Source organism: Crassostrea angulata, chromosome 5, assembly GCF_025612915.1.
Source record: "Crassostrea angulata isolate pt1a10 chromosome 5, ASM2561291v2, whole genome shotgun sequence".
In the NCBI taxonomy this organism is placed as follows: Eukaryota; Metazoa; Mollusca; class Bivalvia; order Ostreida; family Ostreidae; genus Magallana; species Magallana angulata.
The window spans coordinates 59,392,952-59,416,546 of NC_069115.1; the positions used below are offsets into that span (position 1 = coordinate 59,392,952).

At 34.9% G+C, this 23,595-nt stretch overlaps 1 protein-coding gene and 1 non-coding gene across 4 annotated transcripts; both read left to right on the top strand.

Moving 5' to 3' along the window:
* Positions 1–84: 84 nt before the first annotated feature.
* LOC128183859 (WD and tetratricopeptide repeats protein 1-like) lies at positions 85–21,698 on the top strand. 3 transcript variants are annotated; one of them, XM_052853038.1, is made up of 15 exons: positions 85–329; positions 1,588–1,671; positions 2,498–2,544; positions 3,434–3,545; positions 5,075–5,262; positions 5,934–6,158; positions 10,316–10,410; positions 10,643–10,843; positions 10,995–11,157; positions 14,126–14,314; positions 14,832–15,070; positions 15,726–15,903; positions 19,019–19,211; positions 19,344–19,535; positions 19,664–21,698. In XM_052853038.1, the coding sequence occupies exons 1-14, from the start codon at positions 279–281 to the stop codon at positions 19,527–19,529; spliced, it is 2,151 nt and encodes a 716-aa protein (XP_052708998.1). In that variant the 5' UTR covers positions 85–278; the 3' UTR covers positions 19,530–19,535; positions 19,664–21,698. The 3 variants fall into 3 exon arrangements, with proteins under 3 accessions (XP_052708998.1, XP_052708997.1, XP_052709000.1); XM_052853037.1 differs by having other exon boundaries at positions 19,344–21,698; XM_052853040.1 differs by lacking the exons at positions 85–329; positions 1,588–1,671 and adding an exon at positions 1,774–1,782 and having other exon boundaries at positions 19,344–21,698.
* Trnat-agu (transfer RNA threonine (anticodon AGU)) lies at positions 1,047–1,119 on the top strand. Its single transcript has one exon. It is a non-coding gene; the product is annotated as a tRNA-Thr (tRNA).
* Positions 21,699–23,595: the final 1,897 nt, after the last annotated feature.

Consider the following 23,595-nt stretch of genomic DNA (forward strand, 5'->3'; position numbering starts at 1 on the left):
AATATTTATTTTATCTGATGTAGTAAAAAATATAACTGATTTTTAAAAAAAATTCTTCGTTTTGTAACTTACAATTTATTTCATTCCGCAATAATTGTCAAAACAGTGTCAAAAATTTAGCGAGGTTTTGTTATCATGAGTGTAATGGATAGACAGTATGACTTTTTGTAAGAATACTTTTGGGATGCCTTAGTGAACATTGCAGTTCAAGTAACACTATGTTAGATAATTCTTTCTCGCTGTATACAACAACTCTTCTGGGTGACACTTAGTGAACAATGGCGTTTCACACTGGGATACTTTCGCGAAAATTTCAGCGAGAAATTGGTGTAAGTCATTGTTATTTGTTTGACTCTACTGGGATTTTCAGAGACGGGTTTACTTTCATGTTATTTTTTTTAATATGGCGTTATATTAACCCATTACGGTGTTGGTTTCCCCCGAACTAATGTGATTTTTTTTACAGTACTTTCTGTTCTTCTTGCTAAAGTCTTTTAAGTTTAGCTTTGAATATACGGATGAAGCTGCCTGACTGAGGCTATTCAAGTTAAATTTCCCGTGAAATTCACAACTGAACTCAAACTCTGACCGAAATTTAAAAATTGGTAGCTGAAAAACTAGTAAGAAGACATCTCCATTTTCATTAATTTTACTTGAGTTCAAAGTTAAAAATTATAGCTGCACTAAATTGCAAATTATAATACAAATGCTCATTTAAGAATAAAGTAAAAGAATGATTTAAATGTCACCGGGTTCAGAAGTGTGTGACTGTCAGTCAGTATATCGGGTCTCAATAGCTTAGTGGTTAGAGCGCTGGCACGGTACGCTAGAGGCCCTGGGTTCGAGTCCTGGTTGAGACTTGACTTTTCACAACCTGTGACATTTGGCGTTCAATGTACAAATCTCACGGTCACTCCTTAGGAATATGTTTCACAACATTTCCTTAACTTGTAGAGTTCTTCTCGTAAATTCGAGGACGAATTTCTACAAAGACGTGGAGTATGTCACCGGGTTCACGGGTGTGTGACTGTCAGTCAATATATCGGGTCTCAATAGCTCAGTGGTTAGAGGGCTGGCACAGTACGCCAGAGGCCCTGGGTTCGAGTCCCGGTTGAGACTTGACTTGACAATTAACTTACATGAGGTAGGCAAATAAAGCTAGGAAGGTAATTCAAGCTGATATTTATATAGCTAAACTATTGGTGATTGCACTGTACCTGCTCAAGACTAGTTATTCATGTATGTTCCATGTTCTGAATAAACACCAAATTTCAAACTCGCAACAGACTTGTGTTATTTACTGTATTATCAAGATAATTGACCTAATAATTTGTTACAGATTACTTTTTCTATCAGCACCAGTTCCCATTCTGCTTTAATTCCCTTCAGATCATTGTCATTGTCTGTTGTCTTCCTAAACGTGTTTTAATGACAGCAGCTATTCATGTATTTTATATCATTATGTAGTTTCTCAGCTTCGAAACATTTCTATTCCTTCTAAAAATGGGAAAATGATTGGTATTTTTTCTGTAGATATGGTTCATACGGCACTTTTAAAATTAACATCAATTGTCATTTTTGTTACAGGGCTTAAGTACACAAAAATTTCAACAGGAGCTTCAAGTCACACCAGACCTGATTCAGAGGTTAGGACTTAGTAAAGAACTACAGGTAATTACAGAGGTTATGTATAAATCAAACATTGCAGGTAATTACAGAGGTTATGTATAAATAAAACATTGCAGGTAATTACAGAGGTTATGTATAAGTAAAGAACTACAGGTAATTACAGAGGTGTTGTGTAAATAAGGAGATAAAAGTAATTACATAGTAAAAAGTTACAGGTAATAATAGTGTATGTGAATAAGTAAAGAGCTACTGTACAGGTTATTTCGTAGGTTGTGAATATTGGTAAGTAAAAGTTACAGCTAACAACAGAGGTTGTGTAAAAGTAAAAAGTAACAGGTAATTACAGAGGTTGTGTAAAAGTAAAAAGTTACAGGTGATTACAGAGGCTGTGTATAAGTAAGGAGCTACATGTAATTAAAGAGGTTTGAAGTAAGTAAAAAGTTACAGGTTATTGCATAGGTTGTCTATATTAGGTAAAAAGTTACTGTACAGGTAATTACAGAGGTTGTGAAATAAGTAAAAGGCTAGAATTACCTACAGAGGTGGGCCAATAAAGATCCTGTGAGTGAGTGCTAAGGCACGTTTTAACTCCTATGAAACTGCTGAATAGTATTTCATGAAATTTTGTAGTTAGCCAAAACTACAAACTACATACTTTGTTAAGTATATGTGCATATTCAAAAGAAATTCTGTTTCCTTTATCGTTTTTGGAAATTTCCCTTAGTAGAACTTACAAGTTCGGCCATAATTACGGTAAATATCTACCGAAATAGCTTGTTAGCACAACTACACAAAAACTCATTGCGTAGAATTTCATGAAATTTTGTTTAATTACTAGAGACAAAGTTCTAAGTTTTTCTATTTGTAGGGCCATCATGGTTGTGTGAATTGCTTGGAATGGAACGAAAGGGGAACGTAAGTATGATGTGGTCACGTAATTGGTTACGTGATGAGTCGGGGATGCGTTTGTGTCATGATGAGAAGAACATTGTCTTTGTTACTAAGACAATAAGAACATTTTCAATTTAACGTTATATTATTCTTATTTGCTCTTATATCCAGACCATAGTGATGAACCCAACTCTAAACGTTAGATCTAATTAAGCTGATCTGAAATTCTAACTTTTGTTTTGGTTCACTATAATATTGTGTGTCAAAACCACTTACATGTCATAGAGCCTGAAGTATCAAATTAACTATATTTTCCAACAAAAATACAAATGTGTATATGTTATGAAGCCATGTGTACACTGTGCCCCATGCAATTTGATTATTGTAAATTCCTATTTAAACGCGAGGAATTATTATCCGTGTAAAATCGCGAGAAGCATCCTTCGCGGATTTTAAAATCTCGCCATTATTTTCTGAGAGTTGAAAACTATAAGAACTAAGGAGAAAAGTTCAACGTTTGTGATTTTATATTATCTCAATTTGATACAAACCAGGGGTATTGCAGAATTAAGTACTTGCGTTATATAAGGAATTTACAGTATTTGATAATGTTTTTAACTATAAAAAATTACAAGTTAATTTCTCTAAAGATTTTGACTCTTCAGTACAGGAACTATAAAGCAGTAATTATTATGTTCCTTTAATAATCGAGAATGTGTACTGACTTAAGTTAAACGGAATCAAATAGAAAAAAAAATTGAACCAAGGACTATTTCCATTTGAAATAGAACTGAATTGTTCAATCGAGAATTCATCTTGTTGTGATCAAAGAGGATGGTTATTAACAATATAGTAACTTTGATGTGATGATTTAATTCAACTGCATAGCTTTAACATGAGGTGTACTGTATAGATTATTGGCCAGTGGCTCCGATGACCTGAATATTATCCTTTGGGACCCGTTCAGACACCGCACCAAAGCCACCATCAACACCGGCCATCAGGGCAATATCTTCTCTGTCAAGGTCAGTAAACCAACTTTGATTTGCTACAAAATTATTTAGTAATTCACTGGAGAAAAACTGTTTTGCGACAACTATTTGTTAGGAATAAGCCGTATCAATTCCCATGTTGTAATTACAACCATACAACAAGGGCTGATTCGCGGCAAGAAATATTCTGACTATGAGGTTCTCCCGAATCTTGCAAAATTTTCTCACTCGCAAATAAAATTTGGTTACAGTAAGTGATATCCAGAGATAACTCTTCAGTGTTAAGAAGGCTGGATAGTCAACAAATTAACCATCAGATCTACCTTAAATTTTTATTTATGATATTTTTGGCAATGAACTATAATTTCGTGAAGAAAAATCCAAATACTGTAACTTTAAAAATTTGAACATTTTTGTATATCTATGAACAGAGCACTTTGTCTAAGAGAGGTACATAAAGCCTAAAGATGGCCATGAATATTAAACCCTCTTAAAGGGCTAGAAGCACACAATAATACACAAACTTATTCACTATTTGGTTTTCAATACAAGATAACATACCTTATGTATGTTAAAGAGGGGTATGTTATTTCAGTTTCGATGATATTGGTATTTTCATCAGGATGTTATACAATTATAGACTTTTGATGCGGTTAATATATTATGGATTTTGTATAGTGACCTTGAACTTGCCGAAATGACCAAAGCTCACAATCAAGACATATTCACAGGACGTCCGTAGCAATCTTTGTGTCAAATTTTAGTTTTGATCATTTTTCCATTACAAGATATGCCACTCAGAAGGAAGTATGCATTTTTTTAACAATGACCTTGAACTTTTACAACTTAACCTAAGTCAAGTTCATGACAAACCCTCAGGTCATAAGCAATCTTAATTTGAAGTGGGAACATCCGGACTATAGTCTGTCCCAAGATATTTTTGTCGCATATTTCCTTAAATAATTTGATATTTATAAATACCTCTTGGTTCACACAATGTTCATTCAATAGTATGAAAAAATCCCAAGATTTCCCCTTTGAAACACCCCCTCTAGCTTGTCGGGCATCAATACACAGCTAAAAACAAAAAGTCTAAGGGGTTTTCCATTGCCAAGGAGATGAAGACACCTAGATGATTTTGTTGAAAAATTGTGTGAGGTGTCCGAGTACTTCCAAATGGAGAAAAGATGTCAACATTCCCCATTATAAATCTCCGTAGGAAATCTGTTTTCGTTCCTGTGAATTTTTACGAGGGAAAAATTATAATGTGTGTATGAAGTTATCTTGGGAATTTTCCCTTTCATCGGTTTTAATTGCACTTCTGTCATAGGTATGTGTATTTTTATTAAAAATTGTTCAAATATTCAGCATAAATATCTTGGGACAGACTATAGACAGTTGATTGCACAGACAGGCAGATGGACAAGGTGATTCTTATATACCCCCCCTCCAAAACTTTTTTTGCTGGGGGAATAAATATGTATTTTCAACCTGATTGTTTTGTTATAATAAAGAAAAAACTAATACTTATACTTGATTTCTTGAATTTTTTTCAAATGTAGTTTCTACCTAACACCAATGACTCAATCCTGGTGTCGGGAGCGGCAGACTGTAAGATCCGAGTGTACGACACGGGCGCTGACGAGAACACCCACGTCTTCTCATGTCATGTGGGGCGTGTCAAGCGACTGGCTGTGGCGCCCAATGTCCCCTTCATGTTTTGGAGCGCTGCGGAGGATGGAACAATCATGTAAGACAAAAATAAACTTTCACTATACTGTAAACTAACTTTCATTCGTGACGACAATTTTTTGCGATTTACTGACAATATACTAGTCTGGTTCGTTACGACTAATTTTTGCATGTAAATGTAGTAAAAGAGGGGAAATGTTCTCACTTGCGAATAATAGTTAGTTTTCCATTTTTATTACTGACTGTCTGCAACAAAATGTTGGGGTACTAAAATCCATAAAAGGCTTGGGGTCCTCACAAAATACTTGAAAATTGAGCCCTCACAAACTGTAAAATGATACCACAGTATAATTAGTTATTCAGAAATGTTGGCCGAATCTCTACCACTCTAGAGCAGTTTTGACCTGAATAATGTCATTGAGGGCGTAATTCACTAAATTCCAAATATACTGTAACTGACAGGCATTTTTGTTGTTGCAATATTTGCAAAAGGGAACAATTTTTCATATCTTAACAGAAAATTAATAATTAAGTTATTTCCTTTGTAAATTAGGGCAGTACAACTAATGAATACTGCACCTATTAAACTGATGTATTGGTGCCTGAGAAAACCTATGAACAGTTTCCATTAATTTAAGCCTTAAATTTAAATATTGTATATTTTACTGCATGCATAAAAATTAACTGTCTAGTCTAGCATTGATCAATTGTACTTGCTTTGTATCACAGGCAGTTTGACCTCCGAAGTTCAGACTCTAGTCAGGCCAATCCTAAAAATGTGATTGTAAACCTTAATGCACACCTAGGACATAGTGCGGAGGCCAAATGTCTGGCGATTAATCCGCTGCGTCCAGAGTATCTGGCGGTTGGTGCGAACGATCCATACATCAGAATGTACGATCGCCGCATGTTGGTTTGTCGCAGTCTCAAAGTGCCACAAGAAACCACCAACAGGTATATATCAACCTTAATATATGTCACAATTTGGAAATGTTAACTAAATGTAGTAATAATTACATTAAATGATTTGACAGGACAACACAGATTGTATCCATGTAAGCCATTTAGTTTTTGAGTTTTATTTTATTAAATCCATATTTCTATACAGTTATTTGAATGTTCATTGGGATATATTTTTAGGTCACCTGAGTAAACTTAGCTGACCTATTGCTATCTGTTTTCGTTCGTGGTGCGACCTGCATCTTGCGTCATCCGTCGTGCGTTAACAATTTAAAATTTTTAACTTGTTCTTGAAAACTACAAGGTTATTTGTTACCATTTTTGGTGTAAGGCAAATCTATGGTAAGTGTAATCTAAATTGTAAAATGCATGGCTCTACCACCCCAAGGGCACCACAAGTGGGGTCAAATATGCCCCCCAAAAAAGCCAAATTTTCAAACATCTTCCTCTCTGCTCCCACACTTGTGAGGAAAAAACTGGTTGCATGGTTAAGATGTCCATGAAGCCCTCTACCAAAATTGTGAAATTCATGGCCCCTTGGTCGGGGTTCAGGCTCTAGGGTGGGGCCAATTTGGCCATATAGTAAAAATGTATTAAATCTTAGAAAATCTTCTTCTCTACTCCCATATATATTTGTATTTGTCCATGAAGCCCCCTCTACCAAAATTGTGAAATTCATGGCCCCTGGGGCAGGGGTTCAGGCTCTAGGGTGTGGCCAATATGGCCATATAGTAAAAATGTATTAAATCTTAGAAAATCTTCTTCTCTACTCCCATATATATTTGTTAAAAACTAAATGCATGAATATAATGTCCATGAAGCCCTCTACCAAAATTCTGAAATTCATGGCCCCTGGGGCAGGGGTTCAGGATTAGGGTGGGGCCAATATGGCCATATACAGTAAAACACACTTATAACGAAGTCCTAGGGACGGGTAAGTTAACTTTGTTATAAGCGTAATTCGTTATATCCGTCAAGTTTACAACATGAAAAAGAGACTTGGGGAATAGAATTCACTTCGCTGTAAGCGTCAATTCATTATAAGCGTGTTCGCTATAACCGTGTTTTACTGTAGTAAAAATGTAATTATTGTAAGTCTTAAAAAATCTTCTTCTTTACTCCCACACATGTGGGCAAAAAACTGAATACATGGTTATGATGTCCACTAATCCTCTATGTAAATTGTGAAATTCATGGCCCCTGGGTCAGGGGTTCAGGACATTGGGGGGAGGGGGCAATATAGTGTTAAGTCATGTCCCCTGGAGTATGGGTTTTGACTCTAGGGCCAGGCCAATATGGATGTATAGGTGTTAATGCATATAATGTTTAAAAATTAATTATGTTCTTTACTCTCATATACCTGAAAGGAAAACTGAATTCGTGATTTTGTAGACCAGATCTTTTTCACCAAAAATTATAGATTTCATTGTTCTTTTTGAAAGATTTCAGGGAGGGAGGTGGTAGTCATTACAAATTAAACATTTTTCTACTCCAGAATGAAACCTAATTAAATGCATATATGAGACTCCTCGACAAGTTTGTGTATGGGTTATATGCTATGACCATTAAGGCCTATTGGCTTCTTGTTTAACTCACCGCAACTTAACTTAGTTCAGAGCTTGACTAGTCGTCCTTATCGATGATTTGTTCGAAAAATATGATAATCTTCTCCTCAAAAACTACAATTCTATAAATACTATGTAAACTTTCTGATGTAGTGTCAATTCTTTGTTAAAACATACCTGTTAACCCTCCCGCATTGTGCATGAGACTCCCGCAAAACGGCTTAAAAATCTATGATCACCTGCATCCAACCTATCTCCCGCGCGGGAGACAAATTTCTCCCGCAATCGTATTTGTCTTCCCCATACCCCCCCTCCCAAATTCTGAATCTTTACATGCAAATTTCAACAACCACTGCGGGTTTTTCTCTGATTTTGAGTTCAAAAAGCTGCTGTGTAGCTTGAATATATCAAAATCCATCCAAGTACTGTCTACCGTGATCATAGTATGACATGTTATAGCCCAGTTTACTTTTTACGATTACTTCTGGTTTTGACTTAAATCAGTTACGTATTTAGTTATGCATAGGCCTAATAAAAAAAATAAGTGAAAGCTTAAAACATCTTGATTTTACTCTGTAACACCAAAGAAAACAATAACAGCCAGTGGTGTCACTTAACAGGTGCACAGGTAACACCCAAGCCACGTGCAGTGAGTCGTGACTAATTATACCCCCCGCAAACGAAGTTTGGGGGGGTATATAGGAATCACCTTGTCCGTCCGTCCGTCTGTCCGTCCGTCCGTCCGTCCATCCGTCCGTCTGTCCGTCTGTCTGTTCGATTCGTGTCCGGTCCATATCTTTCTTATGGAGAAACATTAGAAGTTCTTACTTCACACAAAGATTGCTTATGACCTAAGGGTGTGTCATGACCTTGAACCAAGGTCATTCGGGCAAGGTCAAGGTCACTGGCAGAAAAAGTGCAAAATTCGTGTCCGGTCCATATCTTTCTTATGGAGAAACATTAGAAGTTCTTACTTCACACAAAGATTGCTAATGACCTAAGGGTGTGTCATGACCTTAACCCAAGGTCATTCGGGCAAGGTCAAGGTCACTGACAGAAAAAATTGCAAAATTCGTGTCCGGTCCATATCTTTTTAATGGAGAAACTTTGGAAGTTCTTACTTCACACAAAGATTGCTTATGACCTAAGGGTGTGTCATGACCTTGACCCAAGGTCATTTGGGCAAGGCCAAGGTCACTAGCAGAAAAGTATAAAACTCGTGTCCAGTCCATATCTTTCTAATGGACAAATATTGGAAGTTCTTAATTCACATCTAGAATGCTTATAACCTGAGAGTATGTCATGACCTTGACCAAAGGTCAATTGAGGAAGTTCAAGGTCATTGTTAAAAAAAAATCGGGCTCAGTATACCAATAATTCAAAATGTTTATATTAAGTGGCTGCTTGACATGTGGAATTTCGTTTGATTCGAGTCATGTTTGTTAACATAAGGATGCAAATGTCCTCATGCATAAACAGTTAACTTGAACTAAAATGGAATTTAAAGAATAGAAATTGGTTTGTGTACTCATATAAGCATTAACAGTTTAAAAAAAAAGAGCAGTTGTTATCTTTAGAAAATGGACGATGAAATAGATTCATTCAATATTTTCTATAATAGAAAAAATAGATCAGTTATGATTTTTCTTAGCGGGGGGTATCAATTGTGAGCTTGCTCACAGTACCTCTAGTTCTGTCTGGCCAGCACGGTCGGTAAAAATCAAAGTGAGTTTGGAACACTGAGTGTTTATACAAGCTACCGATAAAAAAGCATTTCACAAGAGTTTTTAAAGTTTATAGTACCGGTACTATGAATTACAGGGATGCTATAGACATTACAACAGAGATCATTTTTAAATGATACTTGAGAAATACATGTTGTTTTGTGAATTAAAAATCTATCTATGTATAAGGCAAAAAATAATTTCAATTAATATTATTTTCTGGTGTTTTCTTCACTGGGTTTCACTGCAAATTCAAAATAGGCAAAATAATTTTTCTGTGTTTACCCTAAATGTCAGCATGCAGTGATGGTTCAATACTGAACAATAAGAGGACTTTATATAAAAAGTGGCACTTTTGACTTCTTGTATTGTACCATGTAAACAAAATAATAGTTTTCTGAACATATACAGCAACACAAGTTGTAATTGCACACTGGTAGTCATAGAAATAATAAAATTTAAAATGATTGCAAATGCATTAATTACAATGGTAAAATAAGGTATCTAACAGTATTTGTAATATATATTTGCATTTCACGTGAAAAAACGTCGTTTACGCAAAATCTCCCCCATAGCCAAGTTGGTAAGGGGGAGATTCTCCCACATAGCAGCTTTGAAAGGTTAACAGGTATGTTAAAACTGCCCCCCCCCCCCCCCCACACACACACACTAACCCAGGGTCTCTGGACATTCATAAAGCTTCATTAAGATGCTGAGGTCCAAGTTGAGTCCATGGAAATGAAGCAATTTGGAATAGTTAGAAACTAAACACTGTATATATATAAGGATCATGAACTTTCTCACTATGTCACTTCATTCATTGACATCATGTTAAACACCATTTTGTTTCTTGTCATTTCAGATCTCCCTGGTCATGGGAGCGATCAAGTCCTTTGGCACCTTCCTCCCCTGAAGAGTTCCCGATCCCTCATGATGCTGTCACTTACTTTATAGCTGGTATGTGTAAGCTTGATTAATAAAGTATTGTATCCTCACGAATTTTTGATGTTGATTTTGCAACACATGTACATGTACATTGTACAAATATAAACATGTCGTGCAAAGGCAATTATGCCTTACATAAATTCCACTTCAAGTTTTCACATAAAAAGAGCACTAATATGAACTGCACATACAAACATATAGTGAGCAGTGTTGCTGATTCAGATATCACCATTTCTATCGCTAGGTCATCTGCCTCAAAAACAGCAGGACTACAAGAAACGCTACCGCTCCCTAGCATCCACTTATCTGACCTTCAGCCCCGACGGTCGGGAATTACTGGTCAATCTGGGAGGAGAACAGATCTATATCTTTGATGTCAATCGAGGCAGAAAGGCAGAGAAATTTGACATATCAATGGTTCTTGCTGCCAATGGAGTGGTGAAAGGTAAATGAAGGGACGATTTATCAGATGACTGCCTTACAGTTTACTTATCTCAAGATGATTGAACCAGATCTGGTTTCTGCTTAAAATACATATTTACCTGTTTGGTCTTTTAAACAAGGTTACACTTACTTTTAAACATTCCTTCTTACAGATGCTGGTGGCAGTAATGGTTTCCATTTTCACTCTCATAAAAACGGTGCTTCTAATGGTGTGACCAATGGCGTCTCCAATGGAGTGTCTGCTGCTGCTGCGGCGATGATGAGAGCAGAGATGGATGTGGAGGAGAAACACCGCGAGGCTTCAGTCAAAAAAAGGTAACACCACTGCAAGGCTTCAGTCCGAATAAGTAGAACTGTTTTAACAAGAGCTTGGACTTTGGGTAGTTGTGTCAAACAGCAATGTGACGTAGGCAAGTCTATTTCACGTTGGGCACTCAACCATGGCTCTTAGAAATCAATAAGATTTTTCTGGCTTTTGAGCTACAAAGTTCAAAGTATTTCACTTGATACCAGTGTCATTTTTAACCTGTTTTGATGCAAGAAAAAGATTGTTACTTCGTATCAAAAGTCCAAGGTCTTGTTCTATTGGTTCTAGCACTACCGCAAGACTTCAGTTAGAAAAGGTTAATACCACCTCATGGTTTTATCAGAAAAAGGTTACAGGAACCACATGGCTCCAATCAGAAAAAGGTAACATCACAGAGTTCCGTCAAATGAGATTTACATCATTAAAAGAATTTACAAAAAGATAAGACCATAGCAAGGTTTCAGTCAGAATTATGTATTACTGTAAAGTGTTGTGTATAATACGCACTCGTGTATTATACGCACCTCCAAAGTTGGCCGAAATGTGGGAAAAAAAACGAGCAGGTCTTATGTATAATATGCACTCAAAAAATGTGGAAATCAACGTCTACCATTTTCCCCAAAACTAATGATAATTTAATAACTCAATCGCAATTACTGTAATTTCGTGATCGGAACATGGCCCAAGCGATATTAGAGACAGAGTCTCACCAAAAAAAACACAAGCCGTTTTTATCGTAATGAAATCCAAGCGCAATGAATTATTTGAACATCATTATAATTGATGAAAAGTATAATGTGAAAAAGGCAATTTTATATGCCAGTTAAAAATAAATTAAAAATGAATTACCATATTTTGCCTAATATAATTCACATTTTTTTAATGAATAGAATTTGCTAGAAAGGTGTGCGTAATATGCACCACATTGTGTTTTTAATATGGTTGTGTAACAGGTGTAGGAGTGGCTTAGTTGTATAATTGTACTATTCAGTACATAGCAATGAGCTGCTTATTCACTATCTTAGAGTATGCCGCCATAACAGATGCTATAAATAGATCTGTGTAAAAGATCTGGGCTTTGAGCTTCCATGTTCTTTTTGTTATCTTAGTTCTATAAAATCAGTTAAAAAATAATAAATAAGTTATGACAAATGATTCAAACACGTTTAAATTAAACAACTCACAGATATTTGTTTCTGTAAATCACCTTTTTTTTTTTAAACACCTTAGCGTCCCTATCGAAGGCATTGTTGTGAACAAGTGCACTTGTCACATAAAAACTAAATAAGGCTAATTTCTCTGACATCTCCGAAGGGCAAAGAAATAGTCAATTTACCCATAACATCCTGCATACCTCTCTTGTTTTCGTTCAGTAGCTCTATAATCACCGCTATGTATCATATCAATTTACATCATCAGATACTAAAAATAAAGTCAGGGTTTTCGAGTAAAGTGTTGACAATTGCACATTGATGATTTACCCAATTTTTTAAAGCTGCTTGGTCCGATTTTATATCAAATTCAATGCACGCTTTTAAACGATGGCTATGCTTAGTATATGTATAATAATAGACATTGTAGTAGTTTTTCCAGTCAATTATGCCAAATTTCGATGAAGAAAAATACGTACAAAATTTGCTAACAAAACAAACGACATAAAAAGGTACTGCGTTATTTAGCCTCATGTTAAATTTCACCCCTGATGATGAGACGGGTATGGTTGTATTAAGACTTTGACATCGCTTTAAAGGGACTTGGACACGATTTGAGATCAAAAATTTTATTTTTATTTTTTATGTATAAACTGATTCACTGGTGCATTTTAAATGATTGACCACAATATTGAATGTTAAAGTCAAGTTATAAACGAGATACAGAGGTAAGAATTGATTGTTATGTAAACATAGCTCGAGTCTTATAGTTGTTTACAAAAAAAATGAAATGTAGAGAATTACCATTTCTTGGACAAATGGCACGTAAAAAACAATTCAAACTAACTCAATATCTCATAAATATGATTATCAACAAAAGAAAGTTACATTTGATTGAAACTTTCGCCAATACAACACATATGTAAAAAATGACAATATTCGAGCTTTGTTTACAAAACAAAGAATTATGAACTCCGTATCTTGCCTATAACTTGATATTTGACTTTCAAATTTTGACATGATATTATAAACTTCTATATTTATCAATATAAACAATGTAAAAGGAAAAATAAAATTTGAAAAGTTTAAGTCAAATCATGTCTAAGTCCCTTTAAATAAAGTTCGAAATGGTCAGATTTACAAATAAACATGTGTACGTTTCATTTGCTAATATATCTGAAGTCTGCTTTCTTTACAATCGATGTATAGCATGCGGGTTGAATAACCCCAATCATTCGGGGGACGAAACCAAGCGGTTTCCTTTTCTAAACATTCCCGTGATGCATTTTGGTTTGTTTTTTTGTTTGCCCAAAACAAATTATTTTTATGTATTTTGAATACATGTATTTCTAACTTTGAAAGGAGACTGATTCTGCTGTTGTAAATAGGAGAAAGTCCATAACTTTATAAGATAAATGGTTTGTATGGAAAACATTTTGAGACTGTATAAAAAAATAGGACCAAGCAGCTTTAAGCAGAACTTTTTATTAGTCTAACAGAACTGACTAGAGAGAAATTTGGTTAGTCCGAATTAAAATCTATTATCTGTGACTAACAGACTAAAGTGACCGTCGAACCCTGCTGCAAAGCTTCAGAAGAAATTAACACCTTTACAAGGCTTCAGTCTTGAAAAAAAGTAACATCTCATCAAAGTTTCAATAAGAAAAAGATAACACCATTGCAAGACTTTTTTCCCTTGGTTCATTAAACTGGAAAGTAACTCAGGTTATATGGCTAGAATATCTCAGTCAATGATAAACGTATAGCTTATTACACAGGTTTGATTGTAAAAGGTTTTTGAGTTGGATCATACATGTAATAACAGGTTGAAAACCACCATCAGTGCCAAACCGATTCCCCCGGCAGTGGAGGTGATCAAGAAGAAAGCCAATCGTTACTTTGAGATGGACCAGTGTTCCAAGGCCATCATTCTGTATAACCAGGCCATCCAGCGAGCTCCCTGGGCATCGGTGCTCTATGGCAACAGAGCTGCTGCATTCATGAAAAGAAAATGGTAGGTTGTATCTGAAAGAATAACCGAGTCAATGTAAGAGATGTGCTTGAAACACCTGTTTGCTTGTACATCTTCTTACAGAATAATGGTTTATTTCATAAAATTATGTTTGAATGTTTCTTTAAGTTTTAAATGAATAACTGGTAAATATTAAATGTCTCTAACATTAATGCAGAAATAGATGTTTAGATATAAGATATTTTATTTATTTTCAGTCTCTTTTAAGCATTTGGAAAGAAGTTCTATTGTTGGATATTGAATCTTATGTCTTATTCAAGCAAAAATGTCAAAACTGGTGCTCAGAAAAAATAAATAAGGACAGAAATATACCATAATCATAAAAACACACAGTCACATATATAACTTACTGAGAATGTCTAAAGTGTCTGTAAACTTACTGAGAATGTCTAAAGTGTCTGTCTAGTGATGTCTAAAGTGTCTGTCTAGTGATGTCTAAAGTGTCTGTCTAGTGCCTATACAATATAGAAAGACTCGGTCCTATTTTTACATCTGACAGGGATGGAGACCTGTATGCAGCATTAAGAGACTGTCATAGTGCTCTACAAATCGACCCAAATCATTTGAAAGCTCACTTCCGATTGGCCAGGTGCCTGTACGAGCTGTCTTGGCCCCAGGAAGCCTACGATTGTCTTCAGCAGTTTAAGAGCAAGTTCCCGGACTACGCTAAAAGCAACGCCTGTGAGACTTTGGACAAGGACATCAAAGCAGCTATTTACTCCAAAACAGACTCAGGAGGTCAGTGCTAATTCCCCCTGTGTGAGAGGCTCTGATGGGTGATGTCTATTTCTTAAATTGCTAGATGATGTCTGTTTCATGAATTGCTAGATGATGTCTGTTTCATGAATTGCTAGATAATGTCTATTTTGTGAATTGAAAGATGATGTCTATTTTGTGAATTGAAAGATGATGTCTATTTTGTGAATTGATAGATGATGTCTATTTTGTGAATTGAAAGATGATGTCTATTTTGTGAATTGATAGATGATGTCTATTTTGTGAATTGATAGATGTGTCAGAGGCTCTGATGGGTAATGTCTATTTCATGATTTGATAGATAATGTCTGTTTCATGAATTAATAGATGATGTCTATTTTGTGAATTGAAAGATGGTGTCTAATTCATGATCTTATAGATAAAGTCTATTTCATGAATTGCTAGATATTTATTTGCTCATTCCTCCTTTCTTATAACAGAACACTTCTGTGCTAAAACTAAAGGGTATTTTTTCGCAGTCAGTTGTATTTATCAACCAAAATTATTGAATTAATAGGTTTACTACAAGAAAGCTAGTTAATCGATAAATATGACATTGCACATATAACCTTTATATCAACACATTTGTATAGAGACATTTTCATAATCTTGCTAGCTTGTGTGATTTTATTTACAGATGAGAAATCTGAGTCTACTCCAGAAAAGTCTGATTCTTTTTATCCCTCTGTCAAACGGAGCGTGTCAATCTCGGATCAGGAGACCTGCTGGCGAGCCTTGGCATATGATTACGAGGCTCGCTTCTGTGGACACTGCAATACCACTACCGACATCAAGGAGGCAAACTACTTTGGCAGGTCAGTAACGAAGGAACGGTAACAAGCTAAACACAGTAATTATGGCAGGTCAGTAACAAAGGAATGGTCACAAGCTGATCACAGTACTTATTAATAAGTTCTGTCCTTAATTGAGTTACATAGAGACAATAGAAAACTATTCAGTATCAAAGGAACAACAAAAAGCCAGAGTCAAAACTTATTTGAGTATCGAAGAGACAACAAAAAGTATTTAATTCATTACCAAAACAAAATGCTAAGGTATGTACTTTTTTCAGTAACAAAGGAACAACCAAAAGCTGGGGTCAGTATGTATTCAGAAACAAAAATGTAACAGCAAGCCAAATTCAGTTCTTAATTTGGTAACAAAGAAAATCATTAGTGGAGCTGAATTCAGTACTTTATTCAGTAATGTATAACAAACAGCAAACTTAATTCACTATGGTCTAAGTCAACATTCATGTATTCATTAGCTCTCTAAACTATTTATTGAAAAAATTGAAAGTCAATAATTGTAAAATTCTGCGCAAAACTGGAATATCAGAGAGGGTTCCAATAGGAATGCCCAGTTTTACATGGTAAGGATTAATTTCTGGTTGTAACACACCTTTTGATTGACTGAAAAAAAGTTCATATGGGATAAAGAATATTGCTTACGTCACAATAAGACTAATGTCTAATATACAAGCTTACGTCATAGTATGACTAATGTCTAATATACAAGCTTACGTCACAATAAGACTAATGTCCAATATACATGCTTACGTCACAGTAAGACTGATGTCCAATATACATGCTTACGTCACAATAAGACTTATGTCTAATATACAAGCTAACATCACAGTATGACTAATGTCCAATATAAACGCTTACGTCACAATAAGACTAATGTCTAATATACATGCTTACGTCACAGTATGACTAATGTCAAATATACACGCTTACGTTACAGTATGACTAATGTCTAATATACAAGCTTGCGTCACATAATGACTAATGTCCAATAGACACGCTTACGTCACAATAAAACTAATGTCCACTATACACACTTACATCACAGTAAGACTAATGTCCAATATACACGCTTACGTCACAATAACACTTATGTCCAATATGCATGCTTACGTCACAGTATGACTAATGTCGAATATACATGCTTACATTACAGTATGACTAATGTCTAATATACAGGCTTATGTCACAGTAAGACTAATGTCTAATATACAAGCTTACGTCACAATAAGACTTATGTCCAATATACAAGCTTGCGTCACAATCAGACTAATGTCCAATATACACACTTACGTCACAGTATGACTAATGTCCAATATACACGCTTATGTCACAATAAGATTAATGTCCAATAAACATGCTTACGTCACAGTAAGACTGATGTCCAATATACTTGCTTACATCACAGAAGACTAATGTCTAATATACTTGCTTACATCACAGTAAGACTAATGTCAAATATACAAGCTTGCGTCACAGTATGACTAATGTCCAATATACACACTTACGTCACAATAAGACTAATGTCCAATATACATGCTTACGTCACAGTAAGACTAACGTCTAATATACATTCTTGACTAATGTCCAATATACAGGCTTACGTCACAGTATGACTTATGTCTTATATACACACGTCACAGTAAGACTAATGACCAATATACACTTACGTCACAATATGACTAATGTCTAATATACATGCTTACGTCACAGTATGACTAATGTCCAATATACACGCTTACTTCACAATAAGACTGATGTCCAATATACATGCTTAAGTTACAATAAGACTAATGTCCAATATACATGCTTACGTCACAGTAAGACTGATGTCCAATATACATACTTACGTCACAGTATGACTAATGTCCAATAGACACGCTTACGTCACAGTTTTACTGATGTCTAATATACAAGCTTACGTCACAGTATGACTAATGTCTAATATACACACATACATCACAATAAGACCAATGTCTAATATACACACTTACGTCACACTAAGACTAATGTTTAATATACACACTTACATCACAATAAGACTAATGTTTAATATACACACTTACATCACAATAAGACTAATGGCTAATATACACACATACATCACAATAAGACCAATGTCTAATATACACACTTACGTCACACTGAGACTAATGTCCAATTTACATGCCAACATCACAGTAAGATTAATGTCCAATATACAAGCTTACGTCACAGTATGACTAATGTCAATATACACACTTGCATCACAATAAGACTAATGTCCAATTTACATGCTTACGTCACAGTATGACTAATGTCCAATATACACGCTTACATCACAGTAAGACTAATGTCTAATATACAAGCTTACATCGCAATAAGACTAATGTCTTATATACACACTTTCCTCAAAATATGACGAATGTCCAATATACAAGCTTATGTCACAGTATGACTGATGTCTAATATACAAGCTTACATCACAATAAGACTAATGTCTAATATGCAAGCTTATGTCACAGTAAGACTAATGTCTAATATACACTTTTACGTCACAGTAAGACTTATGTCTAATATACACCTCAACATGTATGTAAATTTTAACTTTTCTAAGTATAAACTATTTGGTTATTTGTCTATGGCTATTTGAGGATGGAGCTTCATTTAGATGGTAGTGGTATGTACCAGTGTTTGTGTTCTTTTTCTGAAGCAATGGTCAGTGTGATTAAGTTGATAACTGTGATTTATATAGGATCTCTCATGGTTTGTGATAGCATATGAATTTTATCTCCAAACCTTTGCAAGGCTCGCCAAGGCTCAGGGAGGAAAAACACACTCGTTGAATAGTATTCAACACTTACCATGAGAGATTCTTTTATCACTTGTTTTATTCCAGTGTCGCTACGTAAACCCCTACATTGCGGGACTTCTTTGGTGAAACTCCTAACCTCATTGCAACAGAAATTTGCAAAACTCCATGGTGAAAGTTTCTGTAGTATAATGTATTTAAAAAAAAATTAAGATTGGTAATATTCACTACATATTGTGACAAACATGTAATAAATGTATATTTGTTTAGTCTAAGTATGATGCGTGTGTGATGTTTTGTCAAGATGATAGAAGTGTGTCTGTCTATTTTTAGCAAAGGTCAGTATGTGGTGGCTGGGTCGGATGATGGCTCGTTTTTCATCTGGGAGAGGGACACAACAAATATTGTTAGAGTGTTAAGGGGAGATGACTCCATTGTGAACTGCCTTCAGCCCCACCCCACCCAGTGTCTTCTGGCCACCAGTGGAATTGACCCTGTTGTCAGGTTATGGAGCCCCAGAGTGGAGGTAAAACAAAACAAATCTGAGTCCAGTGCTTAACAAATTAAACTAGTTAAGTGACAATAGAATTTGATATAATTTTGAAATATTTACTTGTCTAGAGGAATTCATAATATATGTACATGCGTCACTTCACAGGACGGGTCTAAAGATGAGCGAGAAGTGGACAACTCCGATGATGCAGCTTTGGCCAATCAAAAAAGAATGAATGCAGATCCGCTGGAGGTCATGCTGATGAACATGGGTTACCGGATCACCGGCGTATTCGATGTGGACGAAGAAGAACAGAATAACAACGAGTCTGTTCAATGTCGCCCTAGCTAGGTCAAGGTCACTGTCTGTCAAGGACATTCAAGTTTCTTTGATATATTAAGAGTTTTCTTAACTCATTACAATTTTTTAAAATAATTTTTCATGCCAAAGGAAACGGCTAAATGATGACTTAATCATACATGTAGGTACTGAAGGAGGCTAGGATTTCCGTTTGTTTCCGTTACGTCTGCCTGGTGTTATTGGAAGGTTATTTAGACTAGATATGTTCCATGTGTCATCAACAGCTGACAAAAAACAGAAACAGCAAACACTATTGCAACGGGTTGGATAGCATTATAGATATTCCTTTTAAAAGAAATTGAACCAATTTTCATTTTGTGCTTTATTTTTTAAAAAGGAAACCAGTGATAATGTCTTATGTTATTGTATTTCAATTGCACACAAATTGTGATTAATTTTAACATGATATGTTTTTTTGTTTATATCTTATAAGCCTATAATAAGTGCATCAATGTGGAACAAAGAATACTGTTCATGTATATTTTTTAAGTGAATTCATACTAAAGAATTCATCTACTAGTGCATCTGCATTTGTGATTGTTAGTTGAGGTACTAAGCTAAAAGAAAAAGAGGTTTGTACTTAAGAATTGCTATGAACATTTTGTCTATGCTGACTTGATTGGTTTTTTATTTATTTGTATGGGCTATATTTCTAAAATTTGAGGCAAGTTTTGTCATCCCCATTAACAAAATTTGTGGTCTATTCTAATTGTTTGACAATTTTACATTAATTTTTGGTGAGCCAGATTCTTTTGACATAAATCCCAATTCTGAAGAATATGACAATTCTCAACAGAAAGTAACACCTATTTTATCGTTAAACATAGAAGTATATTATGGAAAGATTCCCTCCAGGGTTTATTGAAATTGTGTCAAATGGGACTGCAAGTATGTGGGAGAAAGAGAATGTATGGTTTCTGAAAAGATGGTGTATTTCTGGGATTTCCTGGATTTAAGTGAATAACATATGGCTGCATGGGTATTTATTTATCTTTTTTGTGGAAAACAATGACTGGAAAATCAGTACATTGCTAAATGTCAGTATGAATATATAAGAATAGATATGTCTTTAAATAGGCCAATTCAAATCCATGCTAACTTGTTGAAAATCAATTTTGTTTTAAATCAATTTCTGGTAAAATCAATTTCTGCTTAACAGCATACACATGAAATTTAGTATGTTAATTGTGTATGAACTAGAGAAAAGGTTGAAGTTAAGAAAGATGGAAGTAGAAACTTACTGCCATGCTAGATTTGTTGTGGGTCTTGAGTGTAACCAACAATTGTTGTTTTCTCCAGAAACTTGTGTTGGTATATTATGGATGGTTTGGGCTTATAAAAATAGTATGTGAATAGACAGGTTAGGCCTAAAAAAAAAAAGTCAATTGTGTGTTTAGGGTAACCCAACCTAACCTAAAAAAAATGCCCCTATCCAACCATTTTTAGCTGTCTGTTTTTATCCGATTGTGAATTTTATATTATTTCTATTAAAAAATCCGTTTTTAAATATTACACAAACCAACATTCTTAGGATTCATGCAGAAAAAATATGATAAAATTAAAAAAAATCCCTATATACCTACCTAACCTAATTTTTTCATCAGTGTTACCCTAAACACAGTTTTTTTTTTTTTATAGGCCTTATAACCGTAAGTAGATTGTGAAAGAGGTGTTATTAGGGAGATTTCAATGCAGGAATAAGTCAAACGTTTCTGACTGTGGGGCTTAGCTACACAAAAATATATAAGATTGTGGAATGTAAATAAGTTGTTTTATTATATACAACTAGCGTGGAGTAGATAAAAAGGTAACCTAGCTAAATTCAGAGGGTGTGATGTGATATGAGGAAGTAAGCTAAAGGCCTACATAAAGGGTGTGCCCCCCCCCCCCCTTTAATAAGGTAATTGATTTGTGTGATGTTCACTGGGGACTAAGCCGTGCACGGAAGGTGTGGTGTGAATAAGAGGTTACGACTGATTGATGACATCCCCAAGGTGGCACTGTATATCGTCCATTCATTTCATTTTATTTTATTAATGTCCATCTTTTCTGGCTTTTTTCTTCTAAGATTTTTTATTCAATTTATTATGAAATGAAGTGTTGCTTCAATGTTTGAACTGATCATTGTTATTGAAATATATTAAATGATTTATATATTTGCGTGTGGTGTTACTTTAACACGGAAACTATAATGGCAAAATCAGTAACTTTTACACTGACAAATAGTATGAATTGAGGGAGTCTTTTTGACAGCAAAAAATACATTTTTTTTTACATCTGGCATATTTTTAAACAGTTATTTTGTTACAAAATACTTCGTCAAACATATGCACACATGAAAATTAAAAGTTTTATGTGCCTCCCATATTTTATAAAGTTCTTGCCTGATAATAAGTGATAATGTGAGTTGTGAATAACTTTTAACTACATATCTCGCTTAGATGTTATAATTACCCTTGAAATGAGCATACAGTCAACGGACCATATAAAGTCGAGTATAAAAACGTCAGAATTCGCACTGGTGGATTCATTTCTATGTAATAGTTTAAATATAGATACAGTACATGATATAATTAAGACTATTTGATTTAAATAAGGAATCATTCTTTGAGTATTATGAGGTGATAATTTTGGTTGGGGTGTGATCAAATCCAATAAAGTCCGAAGGACTTTATGATAGATTTGATCACGGCCCGACCGAAAATATCACCTCATAATATTCAAAGAATGATTCCTTATTACTTATATTTATATAATTTTAAGCCATCATACAATTAAATCTTTAATTACAAATAAGCAAACCCCGCCGGCGCCTCAATTTGTCGTCTTTTGTATTATGGGTTATATAGTACAAAATCGATACGTAGTGTTATCATAGACAAAGACACTGGATGATGTAAATATATATAGATACAGTACATGATATAATTAAGACTATTTGATACATGGCTCTCCATATTCGTTTGGTGTTGTGATTTCGTTATTTTACATTTAGGACATACATCTTAGAATGGATATTAGGGGTGTTACTGTTTGAGCGGGGTTCAAATCCTATTCTTAGCTAACTATATGTATATGATAGTTCTTAGATTAATCTCCTCTCATATTCGCGCATGTTTCTATCCAGAATTACTATAGGGTATGGTATGATTTAGTTATCACTGATGCTCGTTATAAACTTGTTTTTTCTGTCCGTTGTTTATTGAGCGGGTTAATTTAGGCCTCCTTTTATTAGGAGAGTTGAAATCAAAACGTCTGATCTGTTTGTTTTTGACTCCATTCTCTACATGAATGAATGTAGGAATCTGCACAAAACGAAAAACGTTCTTAAAATTGATAATTAAGACAGAGCGAATAACTTGTATTTATTGTTTAATAATTCATTCTTTGTTGTACGCGCTTCTTTCTGTGGTCGTGTACGGTTTTAGTTACTCCCCACTAGATTCTGTGGACTACACGTATCAAACTTTTCTTGATGATGAAGCGGCATTGCTAAGTGGTCATAGAAGTGGGATCAAAAGCAAGGCACATAAATAGTACCAACACTTTCATTTTTCTTGTGGAACGGATGCATTTTGTATCACGCCATTCGACTCCGGAATAGAACCACTTTCTACTAAGGAAACGCTCTTCAAATCACAAGATGAGGCTCTTGAGATTAGGACGGTTTGGTATCGAGTGTAGACAGTTTTGATGCAAATGTAGATCTATTGTTAATCTTTATATCAGGGAAATAACCAGCGACCAGGGAAAGTCACAAGTGTCTGACAAGTCTCTTTTATGGAAAACCCAGTCTTGTGTTCATATATTTAGACCGCTCTCCTTAAAATACATTCTATCTTTACATCAAGGAAGATTTTGTGTGGTGGAAGAGAGAGAGAGAGAGAGATAGAGAGAAAGAGAGAGAAAAAAAAATAAAGAACGACAGAGATAAAGAGAAGTGTGCATAAATCTTTGTTCAAGAAAATTGAACAAAGGTTTCATTAGATAAATGTTATTCACCCATTACATGGTTTAAACAAAGTGTAGAGGTCATGTGAAAATGACCTCTTATCGA